At 39.9% G+C, this 20,460-nt stretch overlaps 1 protein-coding gene across 4 annotated transcripts in view; it reads left to right on the top strand.

The window, feature by feature from the left end:
* The first annotated feature begins 1,942 nt into the window (after positions 1 to 1,942).
* KIF13A (kinesin family member 13A) overlaps positions 1,943 to 20,460 on the top strand; it is a 109,524-nt gene continuing 91,006 nt past the window's right edge. For 3 of the 4 annotated variants that reach the window (XM_065752436.1, XM_065752435.1, XM_065752433.1), the window contains exons 1-2: positions 1,944 to 2,235; positions 2,316 to 2,406. In XM_065752436.1, coding sequence (XP_065608508.1) covers positions 2,181 to 2,235; positions 2,316 to 2,406 — 146 coding nt within the window. In that variant the 5' untranslated portion in view covers positions 1,944 to 2,180. Of the gene's footprint in view, positions 2,236 to 2,315; positions 2,407 to 20,460 lie in introns of all 4 variants that reach the window. The other variant, XM_065752437.1, reaches the window with a different exon arrangement.

The following is a 20,460-nucleotide window of genomic DNA, read 5'->3' as shown; positions in this document are numbered from 1 at the left end:
CTGCTTTCCAACACTATGAGTTATATATATACAAACCAATTCTAACATCCCAGTCCTTCAGAAACTAATCATTTTTTTCAGGCTTGATGATTCTGTCTGGCACATTAAGAGGATATTTCTGTACAAGTACAGAGTGTACTCTGGGACACCTAATGATCTTATGGGGCCCATATAACACAACTCTCTTCCTATCATGCTGCAATGCCAAAGACTTGGTGGAAACCAGACGAAATATATTCTGCTGCATGTGTGCTGCCCAATAGATGTTGTCAGGTAGAGTTACAAATGGAAGAGAACAGCTACAGTCCGTTACAACAAATTAGATTGCAGCTTCCTTTTCAAACTTTTTTGCATGTCTGGCTTTCTATACATGCACACAGTTGAATATCATTCACAAACCTATTCCAGATAATAGTGACTATTACTTCCCAATACTCTCCCCACAGCCAAAATCTTAGGTAGACTTATAAAGACACCCTTCAGTTTCCCTTTGCTAATATTGTTTTTTATTTAATCTTTCAATGATGTAATTTTCCACCAAGAAGTGGAAAATAGAGATAGAAGGAATTATTCTCCCTCAAATCTGTTGGACGCTGTCTCCTTCCCAGTAACATCTGAGTTTCACAGAACTCAGTTTCTGCAGAGCCATTCCAGACATAATGCTTCATCTTAAGCCAGTGCTTGCCTTCTTCTGGGTTCTTATAGTATACAGCTATAAACAGGATGCCTCATTTCAACACCTTTCTCAGTTGGAACTACACATTCACGATGCATTTCATAACAAACTTAATTCTTGATGTCTACTTCCACAGGCAAGAAATCCATGCATGCCTGCTTCTGCTAGTGATGTTCTCCAGATACCTGGCTCTATTTGGTAAAGTCACACTTACCATGCTGAGTGAACGTCTCATATTTCCTTTCAGCATTCCTGCGACCAGTGGCCATTCAGGGGCAACAGGACCGACATTCATGCTTGTCTGCTCACAGCATTTCTGAGCTGCTTTACAAGGCTCATCTGGCTGGTGTGGTGTGCCTTTGCAGCAGCACCACTTTTATCTCTTTTCCAAAAGGCTGCTGTTTCTTAGTGCAGCTATCTATTGTGTTTTGTTTAGCCAATTTCCTTGCGGTGGTTTAGCCTCAAAGGCAGACTAATCCTGGTTGGATTTTAGCCTGTCTTCAGTAAGCAAAATGATGCAGATATCACTGATTTTGCAATTTGGATCCCTGCCACTTAGTTGCATTAGAAAACGAGATTGAAACACTGGAAAATATTTTGCTGAAGCTAAGGAAACACTTCTGGCAAGAAAACAAGGTTTTAACAAGACTCTTAAAAAAATAATAAAATAAAAGCTCTCCTGAGATCAGAAGGCTGCTGCAGTTTATCTGAACAGCTTTCCTGGCTTATCCATTGAAAGTGAAGCCATCGTTGGAGCGCTGGTAACAGGCATTACTGCTTATAATGCTTTTCCCTGATGTAAGCAGACAGCTTTGCGAGCAGACACGAGTCTTCCCTGCCGTATTTGGGCAGGCACTCGCTAAAATCCACCAGCAGTTGCATCGCTCTTCGTGATCGTTCCTAAATTCCACACAACGTGCTGTACGGCGGGACGCCCAAGGGGTCTTCACCAAGCGCAGCAGTGACTCTCGGGAAGGTCCCGGGTGGGGGACGGCACAGACCACCGCACCTCATCCTCACAAAGGGAAAAAAAAAAAGACATCCCGCTGCCAAGGGGGAGGGAGACGGGGGGACGGCCTCAGCTCCCAGCGTCACGTGCCGGGAGGGCAGCGTGAGGGCAGGGCGCAGCGCCCGGCTTTCTCTACCCCTCGTTGCGCACGCGCCGTCCCTCCCGTTCTTTCGCGGTTCGCGCATCCTCGCTTGGTGTCGGCCGAAGGCGCTCGGGTTTTTCCGATGCCGCTCGGCGCCTCCCGGCTGCGGCGGAAGATGGTGGCTGGGATTGGCGGGGCGGCGGCAGCGGTGATGCAAACGATGCCGTCGGCAGGCAGCGCCAGAGCCGGCTGAGCGGGGAGGCGACTGGGGCTGCGCCGCCGCCCGCCCTCCGCCTCCCTCTCCTCCTCCTTCCCCTCCTCCCCGCCGGCCCCTGCCTCGCCCCGGCCCGGCATGGACGTTGTCGCTGCGCGGTGCCGCTGAGCGGGGCCGCCCTGCGCGGAGCGGGGGAAAGATGTCGGACACCAAGGTGAAGGTGGCCGTCAGGGTCCGGCCCATGAACAGGAGAGGTAAGCGGGGGGCCCGAGGGGGTGCGGGGAGAAGGGTTGCCCGCGCGCCGGCTGCAGCCCTGTGCCGCCTCTCCTTGCAGAGCTGGAGCTGAACACCAAGTGCGTGGTGGAGATGGAGGGCAACCAGACCGTGCTGCACCCGCCGCCTTCCAACAGCAAGCAGGGAGAAAGGTAACAGCCGCGCCGGGGGAGGCGGGGGCAGCAGGCACGGCCCCGGGCTGCGCTGGGCAGCGGGCTGCCCGCTAGGGGGCGCTGCTGCGGGGGGTGCGAGCGCTGCCCCGCGGGGAGGCGCTCCGGGAGGAGGCGGGCTGGGGAGCAGCTCGTGAGAACACGCGAAAATAAATCCGGCGTGTAGTTGTGATGCCCCAGCGAAGAACACCCTTGGAAGTAATCCAAAATACCGATGCACCAGACTGTAAAAATAGATCAGAACGGGAAAAGATTTCTTTCCTTTGAGGGAGCTGCGGCGGAGTGGTGGTGCCGTGTGCTTATCTCTGCGGTTACCTGTTGACAAGCCGACTTTGTTGAACTGTTAAATATTTGTGCGTGGATTCGTTTTCATGGTTATAGAGGTCTTCATCTGAACAAATCCTTACTGTTCAAGCTTTCATTAAGAGTATATTTTAGTTTGTAGTAGCAATATCCTCACGCTAATTTATATATATATATACATAAGCACTGACTTTGAAATATATATTTCAAAGGCAGTGCTTCAACAGTTTTCCAGCAGAAAAAGTCTGGACCTCCTAGTTCGTTGTCACCCAAGATGTGAAAGCCCTCTCCCGTGAATCTGAGTGCAGGAATGTAGCTGTGATTGTACCAGTTCAACTGAAATCTAACTTGAGTAGTTTTCAGAATCATTGTTACAGTTAATGTGTTGGCCTGGATCTTGAAAGAGCTGTGCTTGTTTCTAGCCACCTTCTGAAGATCCTCGTGTGATATGCAGTTCGCCCTACCTCTGTGTAGCATCCCTTCTGTAAAATGGAGATTTTGGTTTTCTTATGACTGTTTTGGAAAGTATGTTTTTTTTATTGTTTATTGAACCGTCAAACTCACTTGGAAGAGTTAATACTATTCTTATAGATATAAAGCAAGACATACATATATATATATATATATATATTTAAAGCAGTGACAGAATCTAAGCTTAAAAATCATTATTTTTATAATCTAAAGAGCCTAAGAACCAGGTGGTTTAATGTAGAGGCAGTTACATGTGAATTTTGCTTGTTGTGCCTGCTGGCTCCAGGTATTCATTGAGTTTTTCGAAAGCTTCTGCATGTCTTGTTTTTATCTTGGTGGGAGAATAGAATGCTCCCAGGGAACCTTATAGGAACTTTCCAGTACCTGAAGGGGACCTATAAGAAAGCTAGGGAGGGATTTTTTGTGGTGACAGGACAAGGGGAAGTAGTTTTAAACCGGAAGAGGGTAGGTTTGGACTAGATGTTAAGAAGAAGATCTATATTATGAGGGTGGTGAGGCATGGAAACAGGTTGCCCAGCAAGGTTGTGATGGCCCCCTCTCTGGAAGCATCCAAGGCCAAGCTGGATGGGGCTTTGAGGAACCTGGTTTAGAGAGAAGCTCCCTGCCTAAAGCTGGGGGCTGGAAGTAGATGATCTTTAAGGTCCTTTTCCAGCACAAACCATTCTATGATTCTGCGAATGCCTGTAATAAATGTAAGTTCTTTTTACCTGATCTGAATTGGCTTCTGTTTGTGTCAAGATGTTATGGATTCGTTGTGACACTTGCATGCCACCTTATTATCAATAGGCATGCTAGCAGGTGATGGCAGCCTTGTTCACAGCCCTCTGCAAAACTGGGAGTTGGCCAGCTGCTAAATGTTTAACTTGTGTGTTGGAAGGGAGCAACCCTCTGACGTGAGAGGATTCGAAATGGCAGTGCTCAGAAGTAACTCACTGACACAAAAATATGGTTTGGGTGCCTTCTAAATGGCAGGTATTGTGGGTAGGCTCTAGTGCCTCATGAAGATCATTATATTAAACCATTCCTGTTTTTTCCCTGCAAGATAAGGAGTTTAATTCTCATGATGAAGAAAGAATCTCATTCTTCTTCCATGTGTACCCAAATAAAGTGTCTATATAGACAGGCACTGAATTGCTGAGTAGTTGCTGCTTGTACTTGGATAGGTGCCTTGGCAGGGTTAGAGATGTCAAATAGATTTTTGGTTTTCTTGGTGTAGCTTGTTTTTACATAGCTCAACGGTATTTATTTCTCTCAGAGTAACTGTGTCATTCCAAAAATTATTTCTCTTGTTTGAGTGATTATCTGGTCGTTTGTGCTAAATTGCATGATTTTAATGTTCTGTTTGGCGTTAACTTTTTACATTTTATCTTTTTATATGGATTTTTTTTCCTTTGAGGAATTAAAGTGCAAGCTTGTACTGTGCTTTGGAATTAGAAAAAGTGGTCTTCTAAAGAAAATTTGGTTTCCAGAGCTGCTTTTCTTAGTCGAGTTGAAGCTGAAAAGGAGGATAGTTTGCAGGGGCAAAGGGGGGGAGAATCAGGACCCTGCTCTTTGTTTGCTTTGTTCTTTGTTTACACAGTTCTAACTTTAAATGTATTGACAGAACTTTCTGAAGTAAAATATGTAGCACTTTCATGATTATAGTAACTTGCTTTTGGAAGAATATCTAAGGTTATGAATATCGAATTTAAGTAGTTCTGCCTATTCTGGAAGGAGTTCTTGAATTAAATCCAAATTCAAATGCATGCTGTTAGTTAATATCTATTTCTTATTAGGGATACTTCTGTAGAATTTTAGGTGGGAAAATTATGATTCATGTGGTGAAAAAAGCCTGAAAACCTCGACTGCTGTCATCTGTCCAGCTTCCACTATTGTGTTAGTTGTAAAGCGGTAACTTAGAACCATCCGTCAGGATTCTGACTCCTTTTCCTAACAACTAGATAGTATATGGCACTAACAAACCTTAACAAACACAGCTACAACATAGTAACTGTTACTAAATGTTTTGTCCCTTTTTATAAGCAGCAGGCCTTTCATTCTGTACAGATGAATAGCTAACTAAACTAACAAAGAAGAAAAAGCATTCTGATAGTAAAACCTAACAATCAGAGCCTGAAACAGAAGAAATCTGACTGTAGGAATAGCAGACGGAGTTCAGAAACAGTTTACATTAGCAGGTTTCTGGTGTATTCTCTGTTGCTAGCAAAGATTTGTGCCTTTAAACCTCGTTTTACTATCATGAATAGCAGTAGTTTCCTTTATGTCTGTCTTAAAGGTATTTCTGTTGCGTTACCTCTTCAATCTTCCATCCATTTTCTCCCCCAGGTTGGTTATGTTTCTGTCATGCTATAAATGTTTGTGTTCGGTTGGCAATATAAGGTGTACCTTATTCAAATATAACTATGGAATAAATTACAGTGTGGAGTTGCAGACAGCCTTGCAAAATATCTCAAGGATTTTTATTTTTTACAGTGGAAGTACTAAACCTCAGTCTGGGTTACTAAGGTTTCCCTTTATGTTAGAGACAATATTTTTCTTTTTAGTACTGTCAAAATGTTTTAGTATTGTTTCATAGTAGGACAAGTTAGGTTTTACTGTTGCCACCTCTGCTTTTGCTTGTTTTTTGTTTTTTGTTTTGCCTTCCTCCAACCTTACCTTTCATCTACACTTTGTAACATACTGAGTCTGCAAAGTTTGATTCCCTGACAACACTTCATGGCATACTGTATTTTGTTTGTAAACAAAATATTTGCCTTGACAGAAATAAATAGAGGCTGTAGAACAGTTGAAATATTGTTTCTACTGTAGTTTTAACTAAGCAAAAAACAAAAAAAGCAAAAAAACAACCCAGGAAACATCTGTTGGGCAGTTTATTTCGTTAATGCACAGTGCCCTTCTGCAAACTTTGCTTTATTAAGTATCTTGAGTCAGAAAATGAGAAAGAAATCAGGTTTTGCAAGTGAGCTTAATGTTATCACTTTCCTCAGATGGCGTCTTCCTTGTCTGGTATAATTGTTTTCTATTTTAGAACTTGCTTGCTCTGTGTCCCATCATCAATGTGATAACAGACAAATAGCAACAAGGCCAAATTCTACTTAAGTAAAACTCTTCTTGTACCTTTAAATTACTTAGATTTGCAGAATTTGTTTTGTGTGTTTTTTTTTTCTTTGTTTTATCAAGCTTAACTCTTAAATAGAACAGATATCTAGGAACAGGTGTATGCATGGGGTCTGTCTAGGTTTTGTCAGTCATGAGACTTCAGAGTTGAAAATCTGAATCCCTAGGTAGCTTGTCCTAAAGCTCTTGCTTCTTGAAAACAGTTTTGGGCACCTCTCTACCTCTGAGAAAACAGGTTTTGGGATGGTCTTGTTTTCAGTAGGTAGTCCTTCATGTGATCATTGTTGTGCTTTCTTCTTGTGTGTGTATGTATTGCTTTAAATAGCTTGAAAAATGAGTGAATAGTACTGTTGTAGGGGGGGCAAATGGAGGCTGAGATAGGACAACTGCTAATAATTTCCACATCTGAAGGAGTGACTTTGATTATGACTTTGATGCGTATACTATGGATTTTCACCTGGAGTAAACGATAAAATAACAGCAGGCAGCAACTTTTATCTTTGTCTACAGGAAATTGTAAAAGCAATCTGACTTTGACCTCTTCTGTTAGCTTCCTGGTAGGCATCAGTGTTCAGGATGTGAGGTGTTAGCTCTGAATCTTCGTGGAAGAGGTGTGTTTGTTATAAAACATATGACTGGAAGAGGGCATTTCAGAACTATTTTTTTTAATTGCCTTCATTCTTTTATGCTTCAGCTGGATCAGATGCAGTTCCATAAAATCACTGTTTTAACACTTCTGTCCCAGATTTCCATGTGTTAAATTCCATGTATTTTCAATTATGAGTTTGTGATGTGCTTTTTGGTTCTTTCTAACATAGTTTGAGCCATGCTTAAATGGAATACCTATTATTTTACGGAGTTCACAAAATCCAGGCAACTGTTAGGCAGGACCTTGTGCTCTGGTCTTTAAATGGCATTGCCAGAGGAAACTGCCATTGCAGGCTTCTGGGACTATGGGCAAGCAGATAGTAAAACTTAGCTGGCAGTATTTCAGAACAAGAATCATGTCTTTGAAGGGAAGGAAAGCTATTCTTGATGATACCATGCTTAGGCAGTCTTTGCTTTGTAGGCATTCTCTGCTTTTGGATTACTGAGTATTGTTTTCAAGTATAATTGAGTAGAGAACAGTAAAATGAGGGTGTACTTTGAATACATCTGTGTTTTTTCTTTCTATGTTAGAAATTTCCTCATGGTAGAATGGGAAGAGATTTCTTAAAAAGATTAGAGGGCACACTTAGCTTCTGTATTTAGAAGGGGAAGATAGGGGTGCATTTACCTATTATTGTAGACAGAGATGTGTTTTGAGATTTGGATTACTATTCAGTATGCCTTGAGTATGTTGTTTATTGAAATGAATGATAAATTTAGAAAATGAGCAGCTCTTTTAAAGTTGAGTGGTATTTGTACTTTTCTTTGGGGAGATTGGTACTAAAGGAGAGGTTTTTCTTTTGCTTCCTTTGTCCCCTTGGTTATAGAGTTTTCTTTTTGAAAATAAGATTACTTTTGCTCTGTGTATCTAGTAGGCTTACTAAATACGTGTGTGGGAAAGTTTCAAATTTCTAGATTGTAATAGCTGCCAGTGTTAATTGAGACTTGTATTGTAGTGATCTAAAATACCTTAAGTAGGTGCTGAAAAAAGACTGTTCTGTGAAACTTTAGCCCAGAGAGATGCAGTGCACAGAAGCTTCTGTTCAGCCCAGACCTATGGGCTGCATGACCATGGGCTGCCAATCTTTGTGCATGTTTTTGGTGATGAAGTGAATTCCTTCTTTGTCTCAGGTCTGCAGTGCAGCATGCACAGGCGGTCATCTGGTATTCGGGGAGTCATTGTGGTGGTATTTCTAGTAATGAGATTACAGCTAAATCTTTAGACTGACAAAAGTACTAGTTGCTGGTATGTTTGAGACATTAGCAGATTTGAAGTCCTTTATCCCTCTGAGGCTGGGTGCAAACTGAGTAGCAGTGGGGGTGACCACCTCGTCTGTGCTGCTGCTGCATGGGAGAGCTGAGCTTAGTGGTCGAAAAGTCATATGGTATCTTTGCTTAGTTGGCCTGGTTTGAATCTATTAATGGAAGCAATTGCTGCCTACTGTAGTGAAATGCCAGCTGCTGCAGCAGATTCTGTTGCTTAATTGCGTAATTCCTTGTAGTCTGTGAGGACATATATTAACAAATGCAGAGTGTGACAAGGGCTCTATGGAAATGTGAAAGCGTTGGTTGTGGACAGAGGATTGTATGTGTTCAGTAAGCGCAGCAGACAAAGAAAAGGCCCCTACTGAGCATCCATTTGTACCACAGGACTCAGTAGCAAGTGAACTTGAGACCTGAAGCACCACATTAACTGGAGCAGTTGTGCTGCTGCCTAGTAGTGCTGTGTCTCTTTTTACAACAGAGTTGAAAAGACTCGTAAGCTTGTTCAGTTAGCATATGACTTTACATTGATATGAAGTTGATCATCAGAGCTTGAGCTTCATGTGCAGCATCTTTGTGGTCCTTCTGTGTCATATGGTGGGTAATGACTGGGAGCTGAGGGAGGAGCTCAGCATGTTAACGAGCAAGTTGAAAATCAGAAAAATATGTTGCTGATGGGGGTCACAAGTTAATGATAGAAGCTCAAGATATCTGTGCTGTTGGAGAGCAGGAGGTAGATAACTATTTCCAAAAGCACAGGAGGGTGTTTGTTTATTTCATTTTGCATTCTTTGCAGAAAAGTGAATGGATGCTTTTCTGAAGCTGTTGTGCTTGATTAGTGTTAATTAACCTCTGCAGTTCTGGTTTGATTTTTAGATTGAAAATCAACTGTTATAATTTTTCTTAAGGAGGTAACCCTCAAACTTTAATGAAAATTGTAACCATATCCTGTACTAATAAATTCCTTAGTCATTAGCTTCAACTTTTAATTTGACATTGTGTCACGTTCTTAACAGACGTCCTTAAACATGTAGGTGCCTGCTAAATATCACCCTGTAGTAACTTTTGTTCTGAGTGTTGCAGTTCAGAATGAAGAAGGTATACCTCAGCTACTCTTTTTTGGCAGATTAAACCATGAATATATTTTGTGGTTTACTGTACTGGACCTTTTTTAGAGTCACATCAGCTCAGCAGTGGAAAGGTGTCTGAAACATTTCTGTGTGCTTGCGTTAAGTGTATAGTAAACTTCACAGTTAAGCCTCTGTTGTATCTTTAGCTTCATCGTTATTGTTCACTCGCACAGGATAGATGCTTGTGGTCTCTGTTCATGTTCAGTAGCAACGTAGCTGGGAAGCTAGTGCTGGCTTACACTGAGGTTTGTGGCATCACTGCATCTTCTTTTTGCAGTTTATGTATATTCCAAGAACTCAAAGCATTTTGTAAATGTGAATCAGAGCAGCTGCTGGGCTGGAATGGTGTGCTTATCCACAGGTGTGTTTATGAAGACATCATTTGATATGTTAAATAAATTGGGAACTTTATCAGAAAGTGTAGTTTGCTGTTGTCTAAATAATACCCTTTGTTTTGCAAGTACCTTACTGAAACTATTGGCATTTAGATACTTTTTCTTCAAAATTAATTCTAGAGAACATTTTAGATTTGCGAATAAAAAGGAAAAAAAAAGATATCCTTTCTATTGACTTCATAACTTCTCAGTTTGTTTCACAGTATATTTTTGTACGTAAACATTGATCCAAAATAAGTAGCATTCAGAGGCCTTCAGTGAGATTAACTTCTCTGCTAGTGTGAGGCTTCAATATTCTGTACCTGTCTCTTGTTCCCTTGGATAAGTTCTTGTAGTATTAAATGCAAATATGTGGCAGTGTTGTTTCTGTTTTATATATCTCGTGTGTTGACGAGGAACAGTGGATCTAAGATAAGAAACTACAGTACCTGTATTTTCCACATGGTTTCTATGCTTTGTCTGACAGATCAAAATTGAATTGTGTTCAGAGTAGCTGAGAGTCTTCCATGAATTGAATTCCTTCAGAACTGAGCATTAAGGGATTGGATGTGAAGATGGAAGGCCAAGTTTATCTGCAAAATATGATTTTAATTTGAAAAACAGGCCTCAGCTTATGAATTACAGTAGGTGAACTTCTGCTAAAGGTAATTCAGTGGAGCATTCTTTTGCAACTGGTGGAAGTTTTCTACTGACAAAGCTATTTGTGGCCCTCAGAGTTGGTATCTGTTGATGTGAATCATTTATAAATACAGTGTGATACAAGTTTGCAGAACTCTAGACTTGTGTTGGCTCAGTAGTGCCACCTTCCCAAATGATGTAAATCCTTTACATTTTGATTTTTTTTTCCTCAGTCATACCATGTTGTCCTTCCCTATTTTGAGATGTTTCTGAATTTCCTTTAGATAAGGCATTTGTTTTCAGAGTTTCGTGTAATGAAGTCAGGCTGAAACAAAAACCGGTTGTACTGGGATAGTAATGTTCCAGTTTTTGACATATGCAGCTGAAGAGCTTAATATATTGCTCGTGTGTCCTCTGAATGCTCAGCAAGCAGTAGCTGTGTTTGATTACCCCACTACTTAACTGCAAAGTAAGAGCAGAGAGCATCTGCTGTCTCCTGCGCACTACTACGCTGTTTTGGTGTTGGAAGTTGCTTCTGAAGGCTTTGTCAGAGTTGTACTGTGCAGCTGCTTCTCAGGTTTTGCCATTTCACAGCTCGTTACTGTGACCACAGTGGCTATGCTATTCTGGAATACATGGTCTAGGAAATGGTCTGGCATTTTCTGTAGAGCCCATTATGTTTAAGGAGAAATTGGAATAGTTCTCATTCTTCTTCTGGTGTAAGCAAGCTTTGTTGCTTCTGTGCCTGTGTTCTTGCTTGGAGTGCCCTTGAGAAATATGCTGCTTTGGTGTGGGTGTAGAAACTGACACATTAGGAAGTGCAAAAGGTGCCTTCTTGAGTGGATTAGCTGCTGTCATGTCAGAATACAGGGAAAGACTACTTGGGGATTAGGGATGGAAGGCTAATGAAAGGTGTGGAATTGGATGCCCTGCAGTGCTATGAAACTCCTCAAAGTATGTTTTGGGGGAGGTGGGAGATCCAATGACAAAAAATCCTATAACCTTTCTAGCTCCCTGCTGAAAATGTGTATGAGAAACTGGTATTTCTGTGGGGAGATGCTGCAATCTTCATGTGTGTTCTGGTTGAGATCCAAGTTGAAAACCGAAAAGAAAAACTTGTTGTAAACAGATCATTGAAGACTGGACAGAGCTTACTGTGCACTATGCTTTCGAAGAGCATCCAAGTCCTTTGTGTTTTTATTGAGGTGTTTATAACGCTTAGGAATATGACATGGAATTAGCTGGTTTTCAGTGTATAACTAGCATTTCAACAGTTGTTTTATTTACAGTTTATTATAGTAAATGTCTGTCGTTACTCAGTCTGCAGAAATTGATTATGTAGTAAACATACGTCCATCAGTAAGATTATGAAAGTGTCTTTGAAAATGCATTCAAGCATTCTCTTAAGCTCTCCTTCAATGGATCAGAGTTGTCAGTTTTTAGTAAGTTCAGTAGGTGTTCCTGCCAGCTCTATGTCTTGATTTCCCCCTTGCTGCCAGAAGTACTCTGTTGAAGGAAACGAATGTCTGATTTCTCCATGGTAAAAGCTGGATGTTAATTCGTGCCAGTTCTGTTTTGAAATGCTCAGCAGGGCGTAGAAGATGAGTGCTGAACCTAGATAGGCATCAGTGTAATCCCTCCTCTTGTCTAACTATTGTTTAGGGTAGGCTGCATCCTCTAAAATAGCTTTTGGAGTTTGTTTTGCAGATGTGAATGTGGCAATGGAAGGGAGTTTTCAGAATAAGGTGTGCAAGCTCTGTGCCCTTTGAATAATCTGTCCTTGTCATCTATGGTCACAGGTAGAATTACATATGTTGCACCATGTTTCTTGAAACCTTATTTGAGGTTTCAGTATCAGTTGGTTGTTACAGAATGACATCTTGCAATTTATGCTAGTTTAAATGCAGAAGTGCAGATCCATGGTGTTTTGCTGGCTGAATGCCCTCAGTGTTTTGCCATTCTCATGTTTTCTGAGCTATTTCATCTGCTGTGTGCTCTGACCCGTGCTATTGGTTGCTGTTTGAGAATTTACTGGGGAAAAAAAACAGCACTGGCTTGTGTGCAAGGCACTCAGATGTTTTGAAAAGGCTCTAACATGGCTTACATGGGAAAAGGCTTACATGGAAAAAGGGCACTGTCACCAAGTTGGATTAGACCAGGAAGTGCAACAGATTTTTTCCAAATAGTGTAGAAACTGTATACTTGAAGTACTTTTAAAATCATCACATAGAGTCATAGGATCACAGAATTGTAGGGATTGGAAGGGACCTGTAGAGATCGAGTCCAACCCCCTGCCAAAGCAGCTCCCTAGACCAGGTTGCACAGGTAGGTGTCCAGGTGGGTCTTGGACATCTCCAGAGAAGACTAATTATTGCCATACTTTGCATCCAAAATGTATGTTAAGAATTCACTATAAATGGAAAAAAAGTGTTGCATATATTTTTTAATTTTTTTTCTCTTAGAGTCTAGATTGGGTAGTTTATGGTTCTTTTAAAAGCAATTTTATTACTTTTTTTTCCTCTCCCTATGATTGTTCCTTCATGTGAGCCAGATCAGTTCTTTGTCTCAGTGCTGTTAGAATCTCAGAACCTTTGCAGTAGGACACTTGCCTTAGCTGCAGCTTCCCCTAAAGCTTATCTTTCTACTTTCATGCTTTCATTTGTGTGTGTATATCAAAATAAATCGAACTGATCTGGAGTTAGTCATCAAAAAACATGACTTCTGGCTTTTTTTTTTTTTTACGTAGCAGCTATTTAAGTGAAAAGGAGTTTGAAGTATCCATCTTACACTGAAAATTGCTGGCTGAAAATTGAGTGCTAACTTATTTAAAATATTAGTGAGCTTCAAAGTGGAGAAATCATATGATAACTTCCATTTGAACAGTTTTGATTTAAATTCTCTATTCGTCAAGCCTGAAATATATTTGCAGTTCTACTGCATACCTACTTTGACCCCTTCTAGTCTTATGAACTGAAAATTGCTGTGTTTGGTAGTTACCCTTCCTATAAGAATAGGAAGGGCAAAACAGAGTGGGCAGTCTTACTTCTTTAGATGTGGTACGCAGTGAGCACATGCTCAGGTAATGATGCGGTGGTGATAATAGTGGTCTGAAACTCTGAGTCAAGGCTGCACAGAGATGACTAACTTGTGGCGCAGATTGGGTGTCTGGGTGTGCCTGCAGCACACTCCCTCGTGTGCACTCTGTTATCTGTGATTTTCCATTGTCACCCCTGTAGCAGGAATAGCAGAACTGACTGCAGATCATAACTAAGTGGAACTAGGAAGATGAGTGATAACATTTTAAGTAGATTTTAAAGTACTTAAAGTAGTCAAAACAAAGTTTGACTACTTTTTGATGAAGTAGAATGAAAATTCATGGTTTAAATTATTTTTATTGACCTTACTAATTTTGCTGAATGCTAAATTATAAGAATGAGTACAGGCAGTACCCAGGAAAGCATTAGACAGGAAGGAGTGTTTTCTTACTCTGAGCTCAGTGAAAGAGAATTTCTGTTGAGATACTATGCTGTGAGATCGTTCGCACATACTTGATATCCCAGTGCAGAAATCTTGTTGATGGTCCTTTCCTTGCTCTGAATGGATGCCAGCATTGGCCAAAGTATCTGGGTTAGTGTGCATCTGGCTGGGTCTGCTACCCAAGGCTGACATATCAGCATTCAGGCTCTTTAAATGTACTTGACTAGTCTTTACAGTAGACCTCATCACTTCTGTGCAGGCATATCCTTTATAAAGTTCGTTTTTATCAGTTCTTGTTTGATTTTGTGTTTTTGTTTACTTCTCATCACCTAAATTTACCTGCGTTCTTTGCATGCCCTTTAAGGATATTATCTCTACAAATGATTGCATTTTAGAATTAAGATTGGAGTGCTGTTAGGAAGTCCCAGGAGCATTGTGTTGCTTATTCTAAATTGGAAGCTTTGATTACCTTTAATCTTCTTTACTTGGTACAGCAGCATGTATGTGTTTCTTGTCTCATGTTTGACATGTCATGAGTGTTTCTTCACTCGTTGTAACTAGGGTTTTACTCTGTAGTACTCTCTGATAGAGTTTTTTCTCCTGTTATCAATTCCTCTGTATTTCTGTTTCTGTGTACTAATTACTCCTGTTCTGAGACATGCCTGAGCTGTCAGATTGTTTTTATTGTAAGATGAGCATGTCTTTCAGTGTAGAGGCTGCATTTTTCTGTGATATAAGGACAAATCTTGGGAGGGCACTTTTGTTCTTTTTTCCCAACTTGAAACTGTGTTCAGCACACCTGCTGCAGAATCAGAGCTAAAATGTTCAGCTAAACTCCAGCATATTTTTGCAGAGTGAAGGAGATTCATGTTCCCAAATTCTCTCTCCCTTCCTTTGGAGTGCTCCTTCACTCCCTGCATCCTGCCAGCACTGTGTTCAGGCTGAGGCTGTGCATTCCTTTTGTACCTGGTCAGGCTCACTCTCAGCCACATGAAAGTGTCCTTGCACCCTCTCTGTTTTTAGCATTTAGCTTTTCTTTTCATTGTTTTTGCTTGTTTTGTGCCTGAGCTAATAAGCACCTGCTTTTTTTTTCTTAAAAAAGAACAGCAAAAATAAGCACGTTCTGTATGACCATGCTGATTTTTACAAGCGCAGCATGCAGGCTCTTGTTCATGACTGGCAAAAATGCATTGCAAATGATATTAACTGTGCTGAAAAGTAGTGTTTTGTAGCTGAGAATTTGCTCTATCAAATAGTGTTTATATTGTGTTCTTTGTAGCTGTTGTAGTTTCCATGGAAGTAAAAGGGGGTATTACTTTTGGAGTGACCTAAGTACAAGTGATTAATAGACAAATCAGAATATGATAGGTTGGTTTCCTTTTGAAAGTTAAGATTATAATGAAGTCTACTTTAGAATAGCTCTGCAAAGGGCAAATCTCACCTGAAGCTCTATTGCTGAGAAAGCAAAATACGTGATAGATAACTTCTCATGCTGAGCATTACAGTTCAGAAGATTAATTTGTGAGTGCTGCAGTTCAACAGAAAATTTGTCTGAAACTGTCCAAATCACTTATACAGTATATACTGTAACAACTTTCATAAAACCATGAAATGTGAAACACAGCATTACAAAGCACTTCAAGTTATTTGCTTAAAGCAGTAAATAAATGACAGTCCTTTCATCATGCGGTTCCTCTGTCTGCAAAAGTATGAGGAAAGAACATGCACTGTATGTCCTTATTCAGGCACCTGCAGAAGTAAAATACTATTTCCTCATGAATAAATTTGTTCACAGATTGCTTCAGGGGACTCATCTCGTAGGCATGCTTATGCTATCCAATTAGTTTTTTTTCCTCCTGGCACTTACTGCAGTGCATTAATAGTAATGAGTGTAAAATGGTTGTATAAAGTAATATTTTTTTTTCCTCTCATCAGTACTATCTAATTTTAACTCTGTGGCTGTAGCTTTTAATTTACACGCGACTGTATGGAAGCCTGGGCCTCCAAGCTACTTTGTGTATTTATTTCAGCTTAAAAATGTGAAGTTGACAAAAGTAACAAACGGCAGTGGACAAAATGCTTTCAATTGTTGCTTTAGTTTGATTTTTCATTTACTGTTTTGTGCACAATGTGAGCATTCTCAAGTGTCTGTGGGCCAGACAGACTTTGCTACCTTGCAGTTGCTGCATGGTTCAGCTGGACTGTGGTATCTTTGTTATTTCTGAGCTTATTAAAAGGACTGAGGTACAGAAAATTAATGATTGTTCACAACCATTGCTATGTAACATCTAATAAATTATGCAAATATAACATCTGTGAAGCATTTTTTTGAAGGCACTTAATGATCTGAGCACTAGGTTTGCATAGTACTAAGTCTTTTAAATTGGTCTGGCTTGTTTGCAAGGGAGCATTCCTCCTCCCCATCCATTTCCATTGATGGGTTTTGGATACCTGTGTTTAATTTAACTTCTTATTTAATAAGTTAATATTTAGCTCCCTGATCAGAGATGTTACAGAGATGTAAATTGAGAGTTGAGAAATGTACGAGTGAAAGCTGATAAACATGAAAAGTACTCTGGTGGTGCCTTCTTTGCTTTTCCACCCCTACAAAATAAGGTGCTCCACTTGTTTTCAGGCTGCAATGCTGGTAAACCATCAATCGTATTAAACTAACATTTACTGGTGGAGTCAGTAGCCATGTTTATAAAATGTTTTCATGAAATAATAAGCAGTCTCTTTTTTTCTGTCAGTAGTAAATGAGTAACTTCACAGTTGTGATACTCGGATCAGAAGGTTTCTTAATGTAGCGAAGAGTAACTGCTAAAAGCAGTCCCATGAAAGGTGACCCAGAGTGTACTGCTACTGAACTATTGGAAGAACCTGATAAAGAAAGGAGGCAATATAGGCATTTCCATCTTGGAAATGCCAAAGGCTTTCAGCTCATGCTGTGCTTGAGACTGGCTTGACCTTGGACAGAGCTGAGGTGGTGGTTGGCATGGTTCTTGTGAGGGAGATTGTCTCTTAAATAATTAAGTCTCATCTTTAATGCCTGTGCTAAGAATTATACCTGTAGCATTTTCTTATTTATTTACTTTTAGTGCTGTGCCTCAATGTGGGTATCCTCAAATCAGGGGGTGTAGAGCATGGAAAGTTAAAAGTGAACAGTTTGGTCTGAGTTGCAGAACTGAATTTCATAGGTTTGAGAGATGTGTATGATATTTTGATAGGATAACCATTTGCAGAATAATTTTATAATTTTGGCTTTCTGTGTTTTGATTCCTGGAGTCTTCACTCCTTTAATTTGTTTTCCTCAATATTCTGTATGTTTCTTTGTAGGATTTAGGTAATCAGTTTGCTCTTTTTTTTTCCCTCACAAATGATCTTTATAGGCAGCATGTTGGTTTGTTTTCCAGAGTAGGTGGTCTCTAGTCAGTAAGTAAAACATTCAGTTTCTAGAGGTCTTTGCTTCTCGCATTCCTGCATTTTCGTCTTTGCTCCTATGTTTTACTTACCTTTTTGACTTGTGTACGTAGAGCATATAGTGTTTTTGAAAGTAACTGATGAGTCACTTCTCTAAAGGGTATGTTAATATTTTCTTCACTGTTTCCCCACTTAATTTGGTTCATGTTTTGAAATTGGACAAACAAACCCCAGTCAAAGTTCCTGACTTTAAGTAGTTTACCATGTGCTTGATAGAACTTAAAGCTAATAAACAAACTTATTTGAATATTTGACTGCTTGCCAGAATATCAACTAGTATAAAAATGTTAACAGTACTACCTATTGATTACCCTTCTGGTTATTCTGTGTGTGTCCTCAAGTTGCTTAGTGGGCTTAAATTAAGGTGAAAAAGCAAAAGAGAACTTTTTTCAGTAGATCTTAAATGTAGAAGTCATTGCCTGTAGTAGAGAAGTGAATTGATGATGTGCTTTAAATTTTGTTTATGCAGATTATAATGACAAAATAGAATATAGTGATTGTGAATGCTTAATGCTTTACAGAAATGGCTTAAATATAAAGTCCTGAATTGAGTACTGCTCAGTAGTTGTGTATATTTATACAGCAAGATATAACTTGCTTAATTCATCTGTAAATTTTAATTTTCTATTGAACTGAGTGGCACCTTGTATTTTTAAGCTGTTTAATACTCAGTGGGAGGTTGGAACTATAAAAATACTATATTCTGAACTTTCCTGAGGTGATGAAGTAATTGGAATTAATGGTGTTCAGTAGGGATTCCTACTGTGAATGGTGTGGTACAGTTACTGACTGAATTACAGTAATAGGGGGAGTAGTAATACAAAACAAGGAGGAAACGGAGCAACATGGGAGTGGAAGCATATACAAAATAGTCCATCTGCTTGGAGTTGCAAGTAGATTTCTCTCAAAACGTCTAGAGATTATATACTCATCTTAAATCAATGTCTTGTAAAAGAGAAACTTCTGTGTACGGTGTTTAATATGTAGATGTGGTGATTTCATGCTGATGGCCATCCACTAAAGCTGACCACATTGTGCTCTGCTCATCAGAGTAAGAAGCGGAGGGTAGGAAAATATGATGTGGGGGTTAGGGAAGAAAAGCTGATGGGTTAAGTAAAGTTAAAGGGAAATTAATTGAAGGAAAGAGGAGATGATTATTCTCTACTGCCCATCAGCAATGTTTGGCCATGTCTTTGAAAGCAGGGCCTCAATGTATGTAGTGGTTGTTGATACAGACTATCCCTTGAATAAGTGTAGGCTTGCTGCCTCAAGTGTGTTCCCACCCCTGTCTCCTTCTCCAGGAGGGTTGAGGAGAGCCTTGATGCTGTGCTAGCATGAGACAGAAACATCAGTGGGATGCTAGTGCTGCTCTGAATAGAAGTGTAGAATGTACTGTGTGGACATCTCCGGGGGAACTGAACTCCATCCCAGCCAAACTCCACACAGTAAATCCAGATAAAAACTGGCTTAAATTCATGAGTTAATTATATGCACACTGACTTTGCTGGTGGTAAGATTTTGACTCATCTTTCATGCTACCTGGCATTTCTGTGTGTGTTGATAAAAGGCTTGGGACCAGCATGTCTGAAAACCTTCACACACACCCAACTGACCAGTGTGACATCTCATTTCTAATCAATGGGCTATGAGTTTGGAAGCATACAAGAGGTGCTCTTGCTGTTGTGATGGCATTGTACCCTTTTCTATATAATCAATAAAATAGTTTGGGATGGTTGTTTTTTCTGTTTGTTTTGGAGATTTTTATTTAAGGAACTGCAGATTGCATACTGATAGATTATGTGATGATTTATAGAAAGATGGCAACTTTTAAAATGTTATGAACTTGTAACTGCCTGGGCTATGGTAGTCTGTATGTTTTGAAAGCCTTCCTTTCCTATCTTCTATCATCTGATGTGTGTAGGTAGATGTAGTTAATCTATATGGTTCATTTGTGTCACTCAGTAATGAAGAGGTTTGTCAGATTTCTTTAGTACAGACTGATGTGGAATTGGAAATGGAATGGAAATAGTTTGATTCTGTTCTGTAGCCATAGTTTAAAAAAAAAAGTCTACTACTGTAACTTGCTGATAAGTTGGACATACTTGATTAAGCTATTAATTTTCTTTCCTTCATTTATTTTTATTGATGCCTGCAGTAATACTGCTGTGGCTTGAATGAGGAGGGGGGGATGGAAAGCACACTAAGATTATGATATGATTCCATTTTGAGTAAGTCATCTGTCATGCTCCCAAGAACTGTGCAACACATGAGTTGGAGAAAATAAAATTGCCCAGTATGTCGAAGATGACAGATTGCTTTGGTTGCATGGCTTGATTAAATATTTTCTCTTGTCTGTTTGAAAAATTAAAGACTAAAATTATCATCAGTATTCAGTTAAGTATTGAGTTACACAAAAATGGTTTCCTGAGTACTTGCTTTAGAGGTGCTCGTTATTTGGCAGTCTCTTGAAGTGTCGGGATTGCCTCTGACCTTAAAAATTTCTCAGCCTGTATGCAGGAAACAGCATGCTTGCCTTGGTATGTAGAGGCTTTTCATTTTCTACCTAATTTTAGCAAAGCTGATAGGCATGTTTTAAAGGAATGTCATTGTAAAGCCATGAGACTACTATTAAAAGCAGGTGCCAAGTAAATAGAGTTGTATTTCTTCAATGGTGAAAAAGATGAGATGCTTAGTTGCTTCTCTAAGATGAGCGGAAACTTTGCGATGCATGACTGTTGTTAATGAGCTTGACTTTATTATTGCCAGCTGAACAAGCAGCTCAAAGCAGCTAAAGGAATTTTATATTAGTCTTATACCAGCTGGAGTCAGCACAGATGGTAGTAATAGTTTCCATCACTGAGCAGTGATAAATGTCTGTCCTGTTGTAAACATGGAAGAGAATTGAACAGAAATCCCAAGCAACACATTTGCTACAATTATTAAGCGTCTATTATTGAAAGTATCTGTAAGATCAAATAGCAAACAATGTTTTTGTGAACTCTATTACTCTGGATAGCCTTATTTATTAAATTGCTTGTATCAACATTTTTAGACTTAGGGTAAATTAAGTATTTGGAAAGGGAGTGGAGGTAACAGATCATGTGTGCTGTCAC

The sequence above is a fragment of the Cyrtonyx montezumae genome, unplaced genomic scaffold (genome assembly GCF_038088225.1).
Source record: "Cyrtonyx montezumae isolate F1298 unplaced genomic scaffold, pur_monq_1.0 scaffold_8, whole genome shotgun sequence".
Classification (NCBI taxonomy): domain Eukaryota; kingdom Metazoa; phylum Chordata; class Aves; order Galliformes; family Odontophoridae; genus Cyrtonyx; species Cyrtonyx montezumae.
The sequence above is the reverse complement of the archived record's forward strand: the minus strand, read 5'-3'. Positions and strand labels throughout refer to the sequence as shown.